Here is a 23,416-nt window from a genome sequence, read left to right on the forward strand (position 1 = left end):
TTGCATGTCTTTAAGGATATTTTTCTCTGGAGTATCTTCATCAATCCTGCTGCTGTTACTATTGAAATGCTAGAGCATCGTGAGAATGACATGATGATATCCACTCTAAGTATCTAGAAGTCAAAAGATCAGCATCTTTCAGCTTTGTTTACACCCCTAAATTATTCAGGTACTCCTGAACATTTGATCCACATTTCATTAGTAGCTGAGCTCTGAAACAGAGTCCTAGTCGTTTCAATCCATATTCTAATCAGCAGATAATTCTTCTTAAAGAAAAACAGATACAGGTATGGATTTCATCTTTTCTCAATCCAGAAACAACATAATAAGAAAGTGAAAATAATAATGATGAAAAATTATCCAATGAAATTTCAGTTGCCATCTCAATCCTGATAAATAAAGGAATGTTATGAGCTGTCTTTCAAATACACTCAGTAACATTATGGTTTTCCAGACTTTTATCTTATATCATAAATTTGTATAAGTATACCACAATCTACCACAAATACCACCACAGAGGCTTTACCAACTAATAGCCTTTTGCTGTGGAATTGAGGGCTGAGGTCAAACTCATGTCCTAAATAAGGCAAATTCATCTCATGACTGGTATATTAGCTCACAACAGAAGGGAAAAAAAATGATTGGCATTCCCTCCTGCAGCTCCAGGATGATCTGAGTTTATAATGAAAGTGATTTATCTCTCATCTCTTCCAAACTGATCCCTCTAAATTAAGGCAGAGACATTTTCACTCTGCCTTGTGTGAACAATACTTGATCTTTCAAATCTCGACTTTTCTATAAACATACAGCCTTGTCAAATTATTTCATGTAGTTGCAGAACATTTAAAGTAAGTATATAGATTTGACACAACACAAAGAATTGAGCCAGGCACATTTAGAGATGCAATAACATGAGTTATCAGAATAGTTTTGATTTTAATTCAGATTACAGTAGTACAGGAGAAATTACGATAAAATTTCTTACAAGATTTTCATTTTAATTATGGCACTGGCTATAGTTTTTTCTCTTTTCTTTATTTTTAAGAGTTCATGCTTATTTAATTGGATGTGAAAATACTATAACGCAATTTCATATTTATAAGTAAACCAAGATTGTTGTCTGGTTTAGTTCAGATAGGATTTGATAAATTCATGAATTACGCAGAATGCTTGCTCGGTACAGTTATTCATTCTTGGTGCTTAACAAAACCAGAAACTGTCCACAGTTTAGAATGTATCGCCCTACTGGTGAACTTGATGGACACAGAACTGTGATAAAACAATCAGATTATATAAGTGAAGAAAGAATGCAAAGATTTAGATCTGAGTTTACTTTCAGCATGAAGTTTGCTTTTAATCTATACTGTTTTCTGTAGATAATGGTATTTTAATGGAAAAGTTAAGAGGGCACTAAGTATATAACATTGTATATGGCAGGACAGCTAACTTCAGGAGACATTCCTAAGTCCTGATGTACTCTCAACCTCAGAAATGCACGATCTTCCTTGTCAAACGGAAGTACTAATGAAAGCAATGTGGAGCGCGTATGAAAAAGACCACTTTCTGCCATGTAAATTAACTGCCTTTCCTCTATCCTGAATTACAGTATTCATGCAGCTGAGACTTATTTCAACAGAATAAGCCTATCAATACCCCCTAAGCCACCCATCACCTTCGTTTTGTAGAATAATACACTAACCACCTTGCTCATTCTTCTAGCCAAACATACTTTAACAGCTATTTTGTTCTATCGTATGGGTAAGTAATAGCTTTCGAAGTTTAAACTGGAGAGGGGTTTTACTTTGAACTCAAATCTTGTTCTATTTTAAAACATGCTCTTAGACTTATCATCTCGGGCCAGATCCTCAGCTGCTAAAATTAGCATAAAGTGATTATCTGCAATAGAGCTACACTGACTTATGCTGCAAAGGTTCTGGCCCTGAGTCTTTACAAGAGTTTACAATGGTATTTAATAAGGATTTATAAATGGAGCTTCTTTGGTGTTTAAACAAAGGAGAATGCGCCTTTAGCAAGTAGGTACCTTAGACTTAGAACTTGTAGCCCCTTGGCAGCTCACATCATTAGAGCTCATTTAGTATTGGGCCCTCTGTAGATTTGACAAAAAAGGTACTGAAAGCAATTTATATCCCTAAGGACAAAAAAGGAGGTCAAGTAGTTTTCTGAACAATATGTACCATAAAACCCCCAAAGAGCCATGAATTACACTTGCGAAGTTAAATGTCATTGAAAAATGACTCGACCATGAAACTGACAAGAAAACCACCCTTAACTTAACCTAATTTAGCAATTTTACTTGTCTCGCCCTAAACTAGATTGAATGAAACCTGACAAATATGCCACTTCATCTTCTGTGCAAATTTGTTAATAGAACAACACTGTTTATGCTGCAAAAATTGTGCATCACAAATATTGATTTTGGTGCCACTTTCATTTCAGGTAAATTGTTTGAACAATATGACCATGATGAATATCAGAAATAGAAAGCTAATGGGAAGAAAAAAAATGCTGACCTACTTGTTCTAATTCAATATTCTAGTTGGAAAATGGCAAATGAATCAACCAATGCCATTCCTTTTGGAAGCTCAAATCAATAGAGGAGATTTCATATATTATGAAGAAATACAGATATATTTATTTATATCATTCTGCATTAGAATTGTGGAATTTTAATTCATGCAAAAATGTTAAATAAGATCAGATGATTACCTGCAAATGGAGAGACACCACTACATATTATACACTTTTTGCTTTAGCTGTTGAGTTAATGTGAGAAATAAGTACAGAAGAAATGGAATTTTAGAGTAGAAATACGATGATCGTTTTTTGTTCATTTGTAAATTAATTTATTGACTTGTTTGTTGCACAAGATACGTATGCGTGAGATTATTTTAATCTTTCTTGTAATGTTATTGGCCCCTTCCAAGTTTGCAGTCAATACAGCCTGCCTTTGTAATCCATTTATCTTTTTAAGAAAACACTTATCCTTTCAAGCACGCTGTTGATTAAATAGCATATATCCTTTCACCTCACACAGTAATCCACTTCTCCAAACACCTTGTTGATACGTAATGCTTTGTGGTGTTTCCAACTTTGAATGGTGTTAACAGCTTTGCGAAAAGATAAGCACCAGCTTGTTCTATAAACTTCTCCGGCGTCGGTGATGTGTTTGCTTCACTCACTTCAAATGTTCACCTTAGGATAAGTTGGATTAAGCATTACAAGAGCCTATTTCTCTTATAGGACTGACAGGGGATTCAAGATGTCTAGCTTAGATACACCATTGCCATAGCAGACAACTGAAAATAGAGAGAGAATTCCATGCAAGTGGCTGGAAATCACAATCAAGATGAAGGAGGAACTGCTTAGAAGGTAAAATTTACAGAAACAAATGAAACAAAGATCATTTTTGGCCATCTACCATAGTCTCTCTAATAAATACAGGCATTTATACAACAACACAAACAATGCTGACATTTATATAACTTAGACAAAGCTAACAATTGCAGTTAGTACCACAAAGAGCGATTCTGTGACCCTGGGGAGTAGACTGGACGCTGTAGAACATACTAAAGACAGACTTTTCCATCTTTGATTTCAATGAGAACTCTGGCTATAGCAAGGCATTTCAAATAATTTTTGAATATTTCTCATAATCATAGGCTCAGGGTGACCGGAGAACTGTCAATTCTAGCAGAGGAAAAGGACATTACAGGACTTCTGGACATAGCCTAAAATGTAACCCACTAAAAACAATGGAAAAACTCTACTGACTACACCTGAGTTCTGGATTAGAGCTTTAATAACCAGTGTTGTGAAGTTTTCCCGGAAGCTGATGCCAGGAAAGGACTGAACAAACATTTGCAGTGTTGCCAGTCCCACTAGTAGGGATCTTTGCCTTTTTTTTATTGCTTTCAGCAAAGTAAATTCATTCAGACTAATGCAAGATCTTGTCCTAAAGTCAATGACTGCAGTCCACGCTCAGAGAATAAAACCCTTAGTAGTTTAGATTCCTGTAGTTTTCTTCCCTTTGTTTTCCATGGAAAAAAACCCAAACTGTTTACTACAGGGTATTAATAAGCTCCGGGGTGTCGTCATAAAGTAGTTTGAACTATTACAGTTCCAAAGATGTGCTAAGGCACGCTGTTAGCAGTTGTTCAGGGATTTAAGTTCCCTTCTAAAACCATTCTTTGAAAAGGAAAAGCAGTCCAATTTACTTTGCACATTCTGAGAGAAAAAACTGTGAATAAAACCAGTACTGAACCCAGTCTATGATCACATTTTGCATAGGTTACTTTGCTAAATTCTAAGTACACAAGAAACCGGACACTTATAAAATCAAGAGCTTTTCTCCCTTTAAAGGACAGTTTTTGTTTGCGTGCACCATCTACCTTTCTTTAATCCCATATGATTGCAGCTAACAGGAATAACTTGCCCTGCATGAAGTCTGTAAGTAGCACAGATACCCAAGTCTTTCAGATTTGTTTCTTCAACTTCTTTCTTAATAGTGGCTGATATGGTTGCTTTGTGTGGAGCTGTAGCTCTACAATTTTGTCTACCGGTGCTTCATTTTCCTCTGTGTTTCACATGCAAATTGTTCAATAAATGTAATCCTTGAGAAAAGACTTATCTTCACTCTTTAACAAAGGAATTATTCAGGTTTACTTGTGGCAGACATTCTTAGTACTGCAAAACAATATATACAGAAGACCAGAAGTTTTGTACTTTGATAGATCAGTAAAATTATGATGGACTGCATTTTTGTCTCTCTTTTACAATAAATCTGCTACAGTAGTTTTGCATTTAAATTTTTATTCTGATCTTTCCTTTTTTTCCTACCCATTAAGTAACTCCAAAACTGAGAAAAGAAGCTCAGAATATAAAAAGAAAATGTCCTACCTTCTTCACAGTTTTCTCCTTTAAAGCCAACAGAACAGACACAGTTCCCTTCGATGCAGGAACCATGACCTCCGCACGAGGGATCAAAACACTGGCTGACGGGTACATCACATTCTGGACCTTTCCAGCCACTGTAGCATAAGCAGGTGCCTTTAGAGTATTGACCGTTGCCACTGCACAGGACCGGGCAGGCAGCTGCAAAATTGAACAAAAGAAAACCAGCATACAGGGTCATACAGGTATTCATGTAAAAGTGCACTAAAAATCCACTACCAAATACTTATATACATATTCAAATATGTTAATTTACCAAGGGAAAAAAAAAGCCCTGATGAAGATAATTTGTAACAGTTCAGTTTTTCATTTTCCAAAGAAATAACTATTTAATAAAGCACACGAGTGTTGGGAATTCTGAGAATACAACTACTATTCTTTATAGACTATCGGTGATGTTTGGGACGATTGAGGTAATGTAGACAGATTTGAGCCTGACATTGCTCTGCTTTGTTCCACTAGGTAACATCCGATTTTCACTGATGGCAGTACCCAGAACATTCAGTCCCCAGAACATTTTATTATATAGCATCTTTCCGCTTCCATAACAGTTTTTAAATGAAACGTTCCCAAATGTTTTTTAGACCCATTGACTTGGGTTTTTTCAGTGTAAGAATCTTGAATATAGGAATAACACAAGCCTTCACCTACAACAAATGCCCCTTGCCACCAATATCTCTGCTGAACCTTTTTTCCCTCAGAAATCACCATTAACCCTTATCCCTCTCTCTTGTATTACTAAGCATTCTGAGCAAATTATGTAAATGAGGTGAAGCCTATGAATAATAAAAGTAGTCAGCAGGTCTTGAATGCCAGGAGTCAGATGTTGTACATATGCAGAGCAACAGAAAGAAACAAGTGGTTTATTAAAAGCCAGTTGCACATAACTGTTACACTAAGGCATACTCACACGCCTATATGCCCACGTCTCCCGTGTGAAAGTGGCAATCTGTGAACTTACATGCCTGCTGAAGACTGAATGTGTGGTCACCAGCCAGAGGAATGGAAAAAATCAAAGAGGAATAACAAATATGGGAGTGATGAAGTGAATCTTTGAGAAAAGGTACACTTTCATGCGCTTCTCTCTGATGTAGTTTGAGAAAGACAGAAAATTATTTCCTTGTCTTTTCACCCTTCAAAGTAATCAGAAACTAACAGCTAGTTTTACAGTACCAAAAACATACTCAGAAGCTACTATTAGTCATTAAAAGGTCCTAATGTCTTCTTGCTCCTATTATCCCTTCAACCTGAACGATCAAGAAGAACCCAAGTAATTGATTTCCTACAAAGAAATGTGTAATTGTCCAGTTATACAACTTCTTCACTCTTTGGTCCTGTAACCCTTATTAATCTTGGCTGTCCCATTGATCTGCTGCAAAACCACATTCCAGGATAGATTTTTTCCAAGACTTTTCTTATTTGAAATGGGAAAAAAATGTCCCAAAAAAAAAAGATGTTCAGATTTGTAACCTGAGATGTTGGCTATAATTTAGAATGCTGAAAATTATTTCAATTAAGACTACAAGTTGATGGGCCACATGTCATATGTTTAATCTTTTTAAGCCTATTTTTTCTACAGTCAAATAATAAGAAAATCAGTGTGCTGAAGTTTGGGGTCTTTTCGCTACCCCTCCCCTCTCTCTCTTAGGGCCATACTGTCCATCCTTTGGTAGCAATAGGAGTTTATTCTATTTCATTCTTGGTGTTTTCTCCTACTATGAGTCTTGTTCAATCTCTTTCTTCCTCTGAAGAATAATACTAATCTGAATAAAATATAATTTCCAGCAGCAACTTTCTGCTTTCAGCTGTGACATACGTTCACAAGTGCTTTACTGAGTTCAGCAAAAAATTTGATGCTAAAGTTCTACCAGTTTTGCTTTTGCAGCTGGTTTCAGAATTAAATTTAATGTAGTTCATCTGGACTGCCTTACAATACAGACAAATATCCTTTCTGTCCATACTGCACTCTAGGACCCCCTGGTTTACATCTTTGTGCACGTCATTATGAAACACCCTTCTATGACATACAGATAATAGCAACTTGAATGTCATATCACTAACTATTCCTTCTGTCTGCATGCATTACATCATGGAATCTATCTCAGTGTCTCAGCACGCACTACTTTTCACTGCATAGTTCTGCTAACTGCTGCTACTGCATACCATATAGGCGAGCCACAAAGAAAAGGAGCAAACTAGGACCACTTCCACTCTTCAGGTATGAAGACTTGTGGACACAAACAATTCTTTTGTCCATAACTCTCCATTTCACTGCAATTAAAAGTCTTGTTCGATCTGACATTGATATATTTTCTCATATCACTGTAAGAAAGTTAATCACCTCAGTACTGCTCTCTTTATTTGCCATAATGTAGGGGATCTGGAGGTGAGTGATCAGAAGGATCACTCCTGAAGACCTGGAGTAATCATGAGTGGCAAGTTTCTTGGTGCCACCTTCCACACCCTGACATGTCGCAGAGAAACTGCCGGTTTATCTGGGCCTCCTCTTACCACAAGACTATCTGTCTGTAGAACTAGGCACACCTCAGCTTCTGTCTGTGATGGTTAAGCTTGCAGTCCCTTTGTTCAAGTCCACCACAGAAGGAAGTAATATTGTTAGATGTAAATTCTCTACACGCTTCTGAGCCATTGCAGTGACTCAACGTTATTAACAGTTGCTTAACGTGAATTCTCCAACTGCATTCACACATGCCAGGCTTGCTTATGCTCATCAACCTCCTCACTATCATGTGATAAAGCTGCACAGAGAGAAAAGGTCCCAGGAAAGCTAAGTGAATCAGTAGACAGTTTCTTCAGACAAACCACACTTGTTCAAGCAGTTATAAGCAGTTATAAAGACAAAGTTAGAGTTGACTTACAAGCTGGACACAAGTGAGGAATAGCTTTTTTGTATTGTTGTTTTAGAGGTCGACACAGCACTCTGCTCTGCAAACTTCTCCTTTAGAGTCAAGATTTAAATAAAGTCAGTAACTCTACCTGAACAGCACAGTCCCCTGCAAGAGGGACTGAGCAGAAATAAACCCATTACAAAAATAAATTAAAAAAAAACCCAAAAAACCAACAAAACCAGAAAACAACAAGCGACTTACACGTGACCACTTCAGACTCAGCTAGGTAACACTGTGCCAGCCCGCTGCTGTAGGTTTGCTTCTTTCCTCTCCTGGCCCCTAAATCTCACTCACCAACGGGTCCAGCCAAGAGAGACGTTTATCTTCTGTTTGGAACACGCCTGTGGGAAGGCCATTCGTAGCTCCCACTTCTGACCTGAATTTGTAGGGCTCAGCTTCTGGGACATCAGAGACTGGCACAGCAGAAGAAAGATTACTAGATGGTGTTGGGTTTTGGGCTAAAGAGCTCCCCTGGTAGTTTTTCAGTGTTCCCTATACTTGGGCATTGTGCTTCAAGAATTTAAGCAAAGCTGAAAGCCACACCACAACTTTTCATTCCTCTCTTCATGCTTCTACCAGGTCAGAGGTCTCATAAATCTATTCAGTCCTCGCAAAGCTTGTATATAAGCTGAACAGTAACCTGCCTTCGGTGATCTGCCACTGCAGGATGCATTGCCAAGACCTTAGTGACACCAGAATTGACTGTGGACAAATGAGATGATCTGTCACTTAACCTTATGGATAAAATGAATACAGTTAAGATTAGGTCACTTGCAACCTAGAGCCGCAAAGTTTAATCTACAATTCTGTTGGGGTTATCCTACAAACGATATAACAGGAATATTAATTTGTGGCTAAGAAAACTGACAAAGGTTCTTAGACAGATTTTGGCACTTCCGCGACTGCCAGGTCACCAAGATCGTGGGAGAAACATGTAAGCAAGAATGCCAGCAAGTGTACATTCTAAGAAGCTGGCTTGTCACTGCTGTGATAAATAGCTCTTCATTCATGTTTCTACTATGAGTTTATAGACTGTCCTAAGTGAAGACTAGAGAGAGAATCAAGCTGCTCTTCCACAGATAACAGAAGCAGTCAGCCTAAAGAGAGACCATGTTGCTGCAGGGTGAGACCCAAAATGGTCCACTCTAATTTTACATCCCGATGGCCTCAATTAATGTGCAAACAACTCAGAGTCATCTGAAGCTCTTGTTATCCAGGACTGCTATGTGAAGCAAGGTACCTGTATTCCAGGACAGAATTGACTGTTCAAAGTCTGTAGAAGGAATGTGAAGAAAGGCTGGTTTACGTAATGGAACAATCAAATTCCATCTCATTTCTGTGGACAGGGAGGTTGCATGAAGAGAACTGTATATCAGACACCAGCACTGTCAAAAAGTGAGAGAGCTCTTCAGGAGTTGTTGTGGCAACACTGAAGTAGTTTTAAGCACAAGGGTAGATCTCCTGAGTGAGGTTTGAGCAAGCACCACAAGTGTGGACCCTAAATGTGAATTTGGTGATGTGATTCTGCCCTTCACCAGTATTCAAACAAAACCAGACTAAGTTCTTAACATGTGTCTCAGCTGATTAACGGATTTGATTTCTGTAGGCAGCACATGTTTAAGAGCATGAACGGAGCAGGAAAGGCCAACCAAACATCCCCTCTCTACAGGTTGTCTTTGGATGGGTATTTTGGAGTAATGTTAATATTCCCTGCTGGATGAGGAAAGCTGACTCGATAACAGCCTGTTTCACATGGACTAGGAGGGGAGATGGTAAGGGATAATGCCCAAATGGTCTGGCATCACAAGCCACCATTTTGACAAACGACACTTAGCACACAGGTGTCCCGGCTACAGCCTGCGTACACACTCCTTTCACCAACCCTTATGGTATTCACACATACATACTCACCAGAGGTGTTCTTCTAGAGCATGGAAAGAAACCAGTAAAGGATATCTGATGAGTCAGACTCTTGGAGGCTGTTGCAGAACTTGGTTTAGTTACACAGCTGCTTGGCTGAGAGGTCTTCCCCTGCTACTTGAAGTTGCAAACAGGATTGAAGGCAGAGTTCTGGCTTGGTTCCTCTCGCTGCAGAGCAATATTACCCTGGTGCAGAGAGTCCTGTACCACTAGGACCTAGGCTGCCAGTTCTCTACTGAAGACATTTTTCAGTTGCTCCTCATAAAATAAATAAATTGCTATACTCTTGAAAGTTACTCAGTTTCTGGGCACAAAAATATGCAGACTTTCGGTTTTTGAACTTGCATCTGCAGCACTTCCCTGTCCTGGGCCAGGTCACAAGCAATACCCTTACATTGCTCTTATTTCACAGGCAGCCAAAGCATCCAAATGTAAATTTTCAAATGGGTTACAAGAAGGTTACCTTCCTTAGTGATATCTGCAGGCTTGTTTGCAGTCCAGACAAGCTTTCAGGGGCCACCTCACGTAAAGTCAAAATTTTTCGACATATGTACCACAGAATTTTGTGGTGAGATGCTCTCGTGGCAGGTTGGTGATGGACAAAAGTGCATCAGCAGGCGTGTTGGGGTACTGTTTGAGTAAGGACCAGAACGGTCATATCCACACTGCTTGTAAGCCCTAATCTTGCATATAAACCAGATTCTTCTTATTACAAGTTGGTGTGCATAAAAGATGAGCTTGACTGCCTATTCACAGTGTAAGCAGTAAGGAAAATGAGGACTGGCTTTTGAAGTGCAACTTTAAGGCTCTGTTAATAGAGCACTTACACATCATCTAAAGTGGTCTTACATCCTAAGTACTATTAACTGTTCCATCAACCAATTTTAACAAGATCATCTGACAAGTTAAAACTCACAGAAGAGCATTCCCTGACTGAACACATAATTAGACAAATTCGTGGAATGAAAGCCTACAAAGACAACGCTACCCAAAGAGACATCATCTATTGGAGGAAGTCCTAACAGAAGTTATCCCTACAACCAAAAGAATTTATTGGAGAAGCAGTAGACAGATAATATTTATACTTCTGTGTAAGATATGCTCTACCCTGTTGAACTGCACTGAACTTTGTCAGACCAAAGAGTAATGCAGATTATTTTTATCTGTAGATATTCCGACTTAGGAGGAGGAAGTCCCTTCCAATCCAAACTATTCTATGATTCTATGAAATTCACTCAGAAGCAGAAAAAATGAATAATTATGAATAACGGTTACTGACATTATATGCTTTATTAGTTACTTCATGAGACTATTTACTTTGACTACAGAACACATAAATAATTTGAATTGTCTAATAGCAGTGCTTGCAGGCATCAGGCTGGTATTAAGATAAAATGTACAGCCCTTCCCAGAAGCTCTGCAATCCTCACCTCCGTTGCCCAAACCCGAGCGGTACCAAACTCCCTTGCCTGGCTCTGTCAAACTGCACATTAGTAAGCAAGAAAGATTCACAGAAGAATATCCAGAAGGACAAAAAACCCATCAGGTGTGTCAAATCTCTGACATTCAGAAACCATTTGGGGAAAGCAGCACACGCTGACTTAAGCACTAAAGTATGGATGCTTTAATTAATCCGGGGTGAATTTAATTGCTTTAGTTAAGTGGAAATCGGGTTAAAAATGATGCAGAGCATGCTGGGGTGTGTCAAAAACATGACATATGAGTTGGATGAATCGATAAATTAAAAGCGCACAGATGTTTTAATTAAACCCTGGAAAGTTAACGAAGATCACTAGAGACTTTTAAGCCTATGATTAATTCAATTCATTTAAAATACCTGTAGAGATATGGGGATGCCTCCATTTTGGGAGTTACAGAAGTTCTCAATCGATAAGTACTTAAGCTATCCTACTGAAAATATGGCAGGATTTTTATAGAAGTGACTGAACAGCATTAATTGTACAAATGAATATTTACCTTCTTCTGAACACTCAGCAAACTTTTGCTTTGGTCAAAATTCATCAAAAAAGGTGATAGTTTTTCTCACTGCCTTTACTGTGACCTTCTCTGTTAAAAAGACAACACTTGCTACTCCCTTCTCTATCATTTTACAAAGTCTTTATTTCCATTAGACAACTGCTTTGCTAACAAATACTAAAAAAATACACATAAAAAATAGGAATATCTCTTCCCACATTACCAAACAGCAGTTTCCAGAACCACAGCAAATTTTGGAATTATCTCTTGGGGGCGAGTCACTTGGCATGAGAAAATTTTGCTTCATGAATAAAGCCTTGAAATATTTTTAACAACATCAAAAATACAGTCGGTAAGAAGAGGGAAAATAAAAATTAAGCAAATGTAGGATACATTTTGACTAATTCAGTGGTGGATTGGAAGGGCTGAAGCCCCATTACTCACAGCCTGAATATGAGCTTAGGCAACCTAGCTAGCCATCAACAAAGATCTACGTCTTAACTCTCTAAATGTACTGGACTCAGGAGAGGAAAAAAAACATTTGAGTTCAGCTAGACACTTGAAAAATCAGTTAGCTGTGTCAGGGTTCAAACACCTCGAGGGCTTTCTTTTGTCACCGCATTCTGAATTCAACACCTCATCAGCCTATTGGTTCTCTCTCCACTCCTGCAGAAGCTTTGCAACTATCACTACCTATATTGAAGAAGATTGTTGTTGCCTTTGCAGTACACTAAGGCGACTGGAAAAACAGTAGATTCTCTTGCAGCCAATACAGTTATGGCCCTCTCTGTCTACTACATTGTTAAGGAAAAGCAGAGTAGGATTCTTTTTTCATTTGCCTCAATACATTCATGGAAATGGAAGTTACCCCAGTTACACCAGTTCTGATTTACCACAGGAAAATATGACTGATCAGTTTACTGTGTATTTTGTGCCTAGGGAAGAATTTTTTTCAGCTCTTTGCATGATGCATAGGATTGGAAGAAAATGTAGCTGGTGAATATAAACGGGCTGAAAACACTGCTTTGCAATCCATAACTCTTTTCCTGGGGGAACTAGTAACACGGAATCAGAGCTGTGAAATTCCTGCTTTAGATATAAGCAGTGATACAAGAACATGCAGAGAAATAAATTTTACTTCTTACCAACAGATGAAACTAAACAGATGTTGAAATCAACTACTGTCATAGACAACTGAGTAGATCTTCATTTGTATGTCTTGATAACTTCATCACTAGAAAAACTGAGGAGATGGGAAAACTAAACTCTTTCAGAGGTTTCAGTAGCTATCACACTGGAAAGAGCCAGTGAAGAATCAGAGATGATGCTTCAAGCTCACAAAAAGCAGCAGTGAGGACTGATACCAAATACCAGAATTATCCTTCCAAACATATGTCTTATTATTCATAACAGAGAAGCATTATCAGCATGAAGTCATTTATGCATCTAGAGTAAGAAATGAAAAAGTGAAACATTTCTTCAAATATTTTTGGTAAGATTGTACACCTTTCCCAGTGAACGGTGTAATATTTTAATTATAAATAAAAATTTAATATTAAATACTAAAATATTTTTAATATATTTTAATATATTTTAAATATTTTAATCATAACATGTTTAATTGCACTGTTCCACGTTAGCTGAAGATGTTTAAACATTTTTCTACATTCAAATTAGAAATATTTTTATTTGTTTGAGAAAGCGAAGGGGGATGACAGCTAACTGAATTTAATCTCACCCAAATAGGGCCTAAATATAGGAAAATACAGTTCTGAATCACAGGTGCAAATCCAGATATAATACAGATATGAAAAAAAGTCATACATGCTGAAATTTGAAGCTGTGATTCAGGGCTGTTTCTGTTATTCAGGGATGGATAATGTCAAGTATTTCTTAACAGCTGTATTTCTATAACATGATTTGCAATACCACTTAATCATAGTTGCTTCAATGACATTTATCATCACCACAAGGACTCCAAGGTGATCTCAACACAATTGCTAAGACAAACTCTTAGAACTTCTTAATGAAATAAACAAATACCAGTACAAGTCCACGGAGACAATACAATCTAAAACTAAAACGCAGAATGCAACACAATTAAATAAGCCAACGAATTAAACACAAAACCAAATTGCAAAGCCTACATCACAGTGAGCACAATCCAGCTCAGCAGAACAGAGAGCAGAATGATTCTTGGCCGCCGACGGAAGTATTATAAGACTGTAAGAAAGATTTGTGGCTTGCCAGAAACTAAGCCTCACAATGGTTTGCATCCTGCATGTATTTGCATGCATGTCCACCTCCTTGCTGCACTGGGAACCTTTTGAAATATTCTATTTATTGGAATCCCATTGAAACAGAAAATATTTGTGCAAATACATGTGCTGTTGCTGCACACGTATAAGAAGGGAAGAAAGATAAAGGGAAGTAACTGATAACAGGGTGGGCTTTGAAAGCAGCAGTGAGAGATCAAATGAATGTACCCAGCTTTTAATAAGTACGAAGTTATTACTATAATGTTGTTGAAGAAAAATCCAATAATAGGATTTTACCATGTTTCCCTATGCTTTCCATCTTGGACTTAGGCAAAGCAAACTTCCTTATCATACTAAGCCAACAAAACTTGGTTCCAGTCCATAGGCCTCAGCTACAGAACTGTCTGAGGCTCTGCCTTCGGTCTCTGAATTTCTGCAGGTTGGATGAGTGATCAGATAAAGATGCACCAGTGTTTGCTGAAATGGGAGGCTCATAATTACTTACACGCCCATTTCTTTTTACCTATCATGTTCTGTCTAGCACTGACTGGCATTAGCAACTTTTCTGTTATTTTCTTCTTCCTTTATTACTGAACTCCTCAGCACTTTTCTTATTAATCCTTCTAGCCTTGTCTTCAAACTCTTCTTCTACAGAAATCAGCCTACCTTGTTAGCAGCACCACTATCCTGGGAAAAGGAGTCATACGGAATTTCAAGTTCACACTGCGACACGAATTTAGAAACATATGAAAGGCCAATGCAATACACAGACACGATTCTGGCTGTATGTTTACTGGTGGCTTAATATAGAAAAAACCTGCTAATTAGGTTGCTATACTAGATGCAAGTATTTGGGTATATTTAACAACATTAAACAAATAGCCTAAAAAATTAAAAGTCTTATCCAACCTAACGATTCTATGATTTTTGCTGCCCTGTAAAGGAACAACTATAACAAACAGAAGGAAGGACATGCTTCTAAACAAAAAGAGCATGCCACTTGAAATCATCCAATACAAGCTCTTCTGTAGATAGGCAATTTAATAACCCATTGAATTTATAAGTCAATGCTAGAAACAGCAGAAGCCATAAAAGCTTTAAGAAAAATCAGAAATTAATATTCTGCTTGTTGAAATCCATTCTTTTAAAATCTGTTTTCTCAAACATTCACAACGCTAAAAGTAGCTCCTGGGTCCTATTTTGACTTTGTAAACAGCCCCTTACAAAGATTGCAAAGGATAGGAGGCATCAGTTTCTTGCCCGATGCAGTCTAGGGAGCAATCCGAGTGCTCTTATGTCACCATGCTGTTACTAACAGCACACGCCTTGCAAACATCTGCTAATTCTTCCATTTAAACTACAATGTACTATAGGGACAGGTGCATGTTTTTAAAGAGTAATGAAGTGTTAGGATGCTAAATGACTTCTGTTGTAACAGAAATTTAATGAGGTATCTGTTGTAGAATTCAGGACTCTCCAGTCCCGTTTTTACCTCTAATCTCCAACAGAGTTCATGAGGATTGATGAGGAAAGCTGCAGACTAGAAACGATGGTTCCTGTGTTCTCCCCCTTTTTGCACTACTAACCGTGTGCCTTGAGCCCCTTTTGGAGCCATGACCACTAACAATCAGAAAGAATTCAGCCTGTGACCCCTTCAGTTCTTGACTCCCGTTTAAATTGCCAATTAGAAATAGTTAGTGTGGCGGATTCTGTGTTGGCTCTACTTGTCTACCTGACACTGGATCAAAGCGATTATCTCATTTCATGCAGGCAAGCTAGCAGCTGATAGACAGCAATGACTGCCAATCATTGTCAAAATAGGTTACATGTCCATTTATTTATTCTGTAATTATTTTAGGCACAAAATCCTGAAGGCACAAAGCCCTTTCCTGAGCATATTGCAGTTCTGTAAAACTAAGAAAAGTCAGGGCAGACAAGCAGGCACTGTCCTGTACATAGAACTCACTGGAAGGCAAGTAAGGGCACAATCGGTTTGCCACAAATCAAAAATGTCTGCTAATAAAGTATAAGGAGAAGAAAATTTATAACAAAGGCATTTTAAGGTACTGAGTCAGAGAAGTGGGAATTGCTGGAGAGGAACATTGCCAAAGACAGCCTTGTCTGTTCAAGTGTCAAAATGATGCTTCCGCCCACTGTGAGAGAAGGTTTGAGTGACAAGCCAGGGCTGTGCTGCTGCAGCAGCATGTACAGAAGTTGGCACACATACATACATAAACACACAAAACCCAAAAACAAACCCACCCAGAAAAAGATACTAAGAGAGAAGCTGAACATGCTGAATTTTGTCAACTGCAAGAAAGGATGTGAGATATGTGTGGGTGACAAGTCATGAATGCTGTATTTCCAAAGATACGCACACTTTTTTTCTTCTTTTCTTATGACTACTGTGTAAGTGATGAGACATGCTTTGATTACAAACACATAAAATGCTTGTCAATAAAGTTGTTATTTCTCTAATTTCTCTTTTCTCCCTAACCCACTATGTCTCAGCTCTCCCCTGCATTCTTGCTCAATCTCTGTGGACAATACCATCGTCCTACCTGTCATTAAGGTTCATAATCTGGATTTTATCTTTGACACATCCATTTCCTTGCCTCATAATCAGGCTTTGATAAAAGTCCTACAGATTTGTTCTGCATTGCATCTCTTCAGCAGAATTCTTGCCACAGCTTTCAGCAAATAACACCTACATTAAATTAACACCTTTTTCTCCAGTGTTGATAAATTCAGTCTTCTTCAGTCATGTCTGTATGCTGCAAAAATCACGTTGTTAATCTGACCTTCAGCCGTGTGGCTCTTCTTTCCCAGTCCCGCTTCAGGTCTTTTCCTCTTATCACAGGGAGCACAAACTTCATGCTCCAACTTCATTTACAGACCTCCTTTACTCCAAACTGCTCACTGCTAGGATTCTGAAGTCAGCCTTCCTGTGAATTACAATGCTTTTGCAAGTCAAATATAAAAGGAGCTCTTCTGAGCTCTTTACTATGCTCCATCTCATTTGGAAGCCCCATTTGCCCTTCCTTATCCACATCATTATCCATCTGGCTCACCGTCCCTCTTTAAAACTGCCTTTTACCACAGTATTCTCCAAAACCAGGGGTCACTCTGCTAGTGCGTTTATAACAGTGTGCATCACATTTCTCCCCTGTATCTTCAAATCTGCCAGTTGGTTCCCATTCATTCCCTTTCCACTTGTACTGACGTGGTGAATTCCCTGAGGAAGTTGCTGGTATTACATATTTGTTTTGTTAAGCACTAACGACAATAGATTAGCTTTAACAAGTAGTATTGGTCATGGCAATCCTTTGTAAAGCCATAAAAATGGCATTTTTCCTAGTACTATTGTTCCTCTCCAGCTCTTTCCTCTGCTAAATGAATCTGCTTTGGGTACCATCATGTTTAATCTCCTTCACTTGTCTGATCCATAATGTGTTACTGCATAGTTTTGAGTCACTTGAATAGTACAAGACACACATTCACCAGTTCGTGCCATTGAAGACCCAAACTGCTGCTTCACTATGGGTCTCATCTCTTCTGTCAGGCTACGAACGTGTGTGGGACAGGCAAAGGAGAAAGGCTATTCAGCATCACCCCTTACCTTTCCCTTCAAAGTCCAGCGAGCTTCTGTATGCTTGCACTACTTTCAGTTCCCAAAATTCCTAGCCAAGTTCTGAAGCCAAATATTGTCTTCCTTACTGACATAGAGAGGAAATCCTAATTCCTATATGTTACCAGCACATGCCAGACACCTTTCATTCATGTGGGCTGCAGGCTCTACAGCAATGAACAGAATACTGAATTATTGAGCAAGATGCACTCCCAAATTCATGTTTTCCCCACTGCAATCACTCCCAGGACCTCTTACGCCACTGGAAGCATCCTTGTTTCAAGCAGAGTATCAAATGGACCAAAAAACCCCATTACATTATGCATTACTGCCCAAGCAATAGGTCTCTGAATAACCTCAGATCAAGAAGTGTCCCAAACAACTTAAATTTGAATAACGACTGAGAAAAAGCAAGAGTTGCTACTTCCAGCAATTTTGCCTTACTTACCTAATAATTGTCAGCTTTTTACATTTTTATACAGAGATTAACAGCACACACATAACAAAGAAAATGGCAGTGATTGGAACTCTTATTGCGGTGTGGGCAAACATTAGAAACAGCAAATCCATTAGAATAAATTTAAAAAGAAACAGACTACACTTTACAGCTTAGTAACTATTTCAAACTAAATAGATGTTGCAAAAGAAATAAAAAGAAATTTTAAAAAACCTACCCTTCTTTTTATACTTATTAAAGTGGCGCCGTCCTTTGCCAGTAAGCCAAAAACAAACAGAATGAAAATAAAATAATGAAAAACCCACACAAGAAGAACAGGAAAAGAAACTGCGAACAACATAAATCTGAATCATTAGAATTCTTAAAATCAGATTAAAAAGTCAACTGATCAAACATGGTACAAATTTCTGGTTTAAAAGATCCAAAACCCTTCAATCCATTTAGATTAAAATATTAAACATACTTCTTATTACATTGCATAGTCACCTAAAATTATCTGCTAAATGGCAACTCTATGACAGCTAACATGAACTACTTGACTCAATTTTTTTCCCTTCTTTTACTAATCAGACACCATCTCTTCACATGCTATGCTCATCACGTCAATGTAGAAATCCCACATGACTGTTTCACCTTTTCAGATTAGCTAGATATGCTTGTAATGCAAATCCCAATATTTTAAATGCAAAATTAAAGGAGGCTCTGAGCACACTTGCAAAACAGTATATAGTGCCTTCAGAATGATTTTTGCTAAAGGAGTGGAGGAGTTGCATCCCCTTCAAATATATTATGAGATGAAATGAAATTACAGCCAACTCTGAGTCACTTCTAGGAACCCAACTCTTTTTAACACTGAACTCTACAAAGAGCGAAAAGCAGGACATGATGAAGGATGTCTGCTTGCAGATTTACCCCAGAACTTGGCAGCTGAAAAACCAAACTATCATCAGACGTTAACAATGGGAACACTAAGTAAGAAGGACATCTTGATATACTTGGGTGGTTATGTCATTGAGGTTACAGAAAAGGAGAGATGAATATAAAAATGTGACAACACACCAAAATAACATCATCTTAACTGCATGTCTGATACTTAAATCGATCCTTGGCTATAGCATCACTTTTTATCAATAACTCCTACAGATAATTGTGGACATAAGGTTATTTGCAGTGCAGTTCAATCTACAGCAAATCTTCCACTGGCTTTAACTATACAGGTTTTCTTTATAAGGATTCATCACCCACTGAATTACCTTTTCTTTATCAGACTTTCTTCTTCTTTATATGTCATTTTTTATCAAAGTGTGATTAAAATGTATCATTACCTTTTTTGTGTATTAGATGGAATTCTTAATTAGGTTAAGCTCCAAGTGATTTAAAAGGGAATCTTGCCTGAGCAAAGATGGAGTAAATATGATGATCCTGGCTACCTGAGAATAAGTTATTTCCACAGATAATGGTGAGAAATACTCCCTCCTGCCCCTGCCCAGTATTTGGCAAGAGGCTGAAATTTCCTCCACTTTAATCAGGGTACAAAAGCATACTTTGGCCTGTGGGATGGCCCAAAAGATCATATCTTTCTAATAATTTTAAGGTATTTTCCTAGAGCTAATGATCTGAAGCCAAATCTGTGTTTCTCTCCCACAGATTTCCTTCATTTTTATCTTTTAGAACTACGTGGATGGAGTACCCGCACACTGTCTGCAAATAGTTTGCAGATGACTCCTCTCAAGATTGATTACCTCTGATGCCCTAAAGATCAGCTCTGAAACAGGGGATTCACTGACATAAAGGATTGTACTTTGTACCTATCAAACATGGGCTTTACCCAATGTGAAGCTTAGACTCCCATGTTATTGCATGAATCAAGTTCTAAATGCCATCTGAGGAGCTTGTTCACATTTTCTCCACATTTTTCTATCTGAGTCGCGTCTTAAATGGTTTTACAGTGGAGAACTGAGACATTGAAAGATGGGTTGCTAGGGAAAAAATAATAATAAAAAAAGTCAAATGGAAAGAAAATCATTATCCTTCCATACTTGTGACAGCTAAATATAAATTTAACATTATAGCAAATGTATATTAAAGATGTGTCCATACATATAATACGCTGGAAAAGACTTAATTCCCTCTGTCATTTTACTGTGCTTTACCACGCATACAATCCCAGCTTTTATTTCTGTCTTCTGAAACTGCTCTCACATATAATCAGGATTCAAGTAAGCAGAAAAATCTGTGGACATGAGAAGAGGCGCAAAAGTGTCTGTGAAATGGGTGAGACATCCAGCCCTTACACTCTGACTCAGCTGCACACTTCTCGGTACATCTCATAGTATTAACGATGTGCAGCTACGCGCTCGCACAGAAACATGAGAATCCTGTCAACACGCTCATTTTGTCATTTTATGTAGTTTTTCAGGTGTCTTTGTTCTTTAGAAATACTATGGTGCCTGACAAGAAAACAGTAAAAGACCTGAAAGAAGCTTCCAAGAAACCACTTCTGCTTTTGAGGGGAAAGAGACAACACAAAAAGGACAAAGCAGGAAGCAGAGAGAATGCACCTGGGGGCAGGAGAAGCCTGACAGGTAGTTTGACAAGCATCCTATAAAAAAGCTATTTATCTGACATAGCCTGAATGAAGTATTTCCCAGCATTCACATAGAATACAGTGTCACACAGAGGCTCAGCACACAATGCAGGACTGCCCCACAGCTCAAAATGCAAACAAGTTGATTTAATGGCCATGTAGGGGTGAAGAGTGGCAGTGAAGCACGCGGTCTGCATGCAGACTTTCACAGGTTAACCCCACAGAAATGCATATAGCTGTCAACATGTATTTATAGCACACATCATCACACCATTTACTTTGTCATATACAGATATGTCCCCTGTATATTTGCCAAGTGCTTTAATTTCTCAGGTAATCAAACAACATGCATGCTGTCTTTGAGGCATTCTTTCAAAGCGTAGGGCTAGCACTGCAGTAACATCATTAGCTTTTTTAATTCTTTGTACTGGGCCACTTTCAAGAGCCAAATAGAGAGACACAAAATGGAAACTACTCACTCTGGTACAACTATAACTGCTATTCAGGGACTGTTTCATAGACACACACATGTATGTCGGATGCCACCCTGCTACAGCAGTGAAAGAGGTGGGGCACAACAAACTGTCCTCAGGTCTGGACCAGGAGGTTTCTAAGGTCTTTCAGGGCACTTCAAAAAGCCTGAAGTGGCTTTTTTCCTATATCCCTGTGGAAAACAATTGTAAGCACGTGATATTGATAGTGTGCCTAAAGCTCACACAAACTAAGCAGGAAGCGAACTGTAAAATATTGTTTGTGCTGCTGAACAGCAGTTAATATGACCAAGTCACTGATTTAGACACGGTAAGTATTACTAGCTGTATACACTAAGGAGATCCTTCTTTATGAATCTTTCCCCTAAGACAGCTATCCCAAAGTCTCAGAAAAACTTAGTGAACACATAGTGCCAAACCCTAGACGTCTTTTAGATCCCTGTTTAATCCTTGATAATCATGCGTCTCCCAGTCTTAGATGTTAAAATTTACAACCAACTTTTAAGAAAAGGCTTATTTTAGGACTTTATCAAGTCCTATGTATTTTCCTAAAAAAGGGGAACTTCCTCTGATCTAAGACTAATTGTATATGCAAGAAAGATGCTATGTAGTAGAAGTAAGGCTCAGCTAAGTCGGAATATACACTACATGCTATCAACTAAGATAATCAGTCTTCTGTTGCAGATGAGTTAATGATTATCAGAAAGCATTGATGGAAATTCATCCACTTTTACAGAAAATAAATATTTTCTGCCATTTCTGTCTATTACTTTTGGCACAAAAGAAGCTGTAGTTATGCAGGTTCATCAGCAATGTAGCAATTGTTAACTAAAAGGTCTAAGAAAAAAATGCATATTGATCTATTTGAATGTAGCTTGGACCCATGCTAACTAGCAGGCACTGTAGATCCATACAATACAAACACACACTGTGGTGACTTGTAAACAAAGGGAAAATGATACCTTTAGCACAATCTGCTCCATGAAATCCTGGAAAGCAGTGGCAGACACCCGATACACACTCGCCGTTCCCATGACAATTACGTGGGCAATCTTGCACTGAATCTGAAATACAAGCACCACAGGCGCATTAGTTGGTTCCCATTTAGGCTACAAATTCTTTGCTCACCTTTTCTTCAGTTAATTTTGCCCTCAATACTTAGAAGAACAATCCCTGATAATATTAACACCACAAAGCTCAGGTGAAGTGGAAAGGGATCGGGTTTTATGGCACTGTAAGTAACTGTAGAGATCTAGGGAGATACTGAAGTCACATATAAGTCCCGGAGCACTGTTAGGACTCGGAGCCTTCTGACAGTTCTCAAGTACTCTATCTGAGTAGAGAATTGCCTCCCAGGACCTCTACAGCTACATATGCGTGAATTTGCACCATGTAGCAAACATAATGCTTCATCAGGAAAATCGACAATCTCCCTTTTGCAATCAGACTTCGATGTTGCGCTACCACTTCTCCACGTGGAACTGGTTATCCCAAGGGTTTTATGTCCTTTTCCTTCTGCAGACATTTAAAGCCTCATTAATTAAGCTGACAGAAATACCTGCCGAATATGACAAAGAGGAGCTGCTTTGCTTTGGCAAATATTCTTTATCCTAAAAAAAATAATAAAAAAAGGTGCAAGTAGCTATGTAAGAGGATGAAGAAGAGGTCTTTAAAAACAGAGGACAGGGTTTAACACTAGAGTTTAAGTGACTGACACATTGATGACTTCAATAATCTGAGAAAAGTAAGCACACCAGCCTGATGATAAAATTTCAGTTGTTCCAAAATATTATTTCTCCATAATTCCCAATATTATTTGGATAATATACACATTCCTTTACAAAACAACCTAGAAATAAAATTCCAAATTTGAAATTAATTCTTAAATTCACTTTTATCTGAAAACTGTGGGATTTCAGTGGAACATATTTTCAACACTGAATTATTGGATCAAAAACCTAATTGGAATGTTGTTACTCTTCACTGTTACTCCCTGTTGTTGTGGAACCTGTGGTGCCAAACTAAATGGTTCTGTGAGTCCCAGACAACAAACAAACAGCAGCTGTACAACACAGGAAATGAATTTTGGTTTTGGAACTGGCAGAACCATGCAGAGTATTTTTCTGTCAAATTAAAAAGAAAAGAGGAAAAAGATTCAAACACAACTTTAAATCTAATTTCACAGTTGCAGGACACTAAATAAAAAATGCTAAATAAA

At 38.2% G+C, this 23,416-nt stretch overlaps 1 protein-coding gene across 20 annotated transcripts in view; it reads right to left on the reverse strand.

Annotated features, from left to right (window-relative positions):
- Window positions 1–23,416, reverse strand: part of TENM2 (teneurin transmembrane protein 2) — a 961,638-nt gene that overhangs the window by 85,371 nt on the left and 852,851 nt on the right. For 12 of the 20 annotated variants that reach the window (XM_054079360.1, XM_054079361.1, XM_054079368.1 and 9 more), the window contains 3 exons: window positions 22,161–22,262; window positions 18,338–18,370; window positions 4,918–5,112 (listed from right to left, as the gene is read on the reverse strand). In XM_054079360.1, the coding sequence (XP_053935335.1) occupies window positions 4,918–5,112; window positions 18,338–18,370; window positions 22,161–22,262 (330 nt within the window). The remainder of the gene's footprint in view (window positions 1–4,917; window positions 5,113–18,337; window positions 18,371–22,160; window positions 22,263–23,416) is intronic. The other 8 variants (XM_054079372.1, XM_054079367.1, XM_054079366.1 and 5 more) reach the window with 1 other exon arrangement.

This window comes from Cuculus canorus, chromosome 14 (assembly GCF_017976375.1).
Source record: "Cuculus canorus isolate bCucCan1 chromosome 14, bCucCan1.pri, whole genome shotgun sequence".
NCBI lineage: Eukaryota > Metazoa > Chordata > Aves > Cuculiformes > Cuculidae > Cuculus > Cuculus canorus.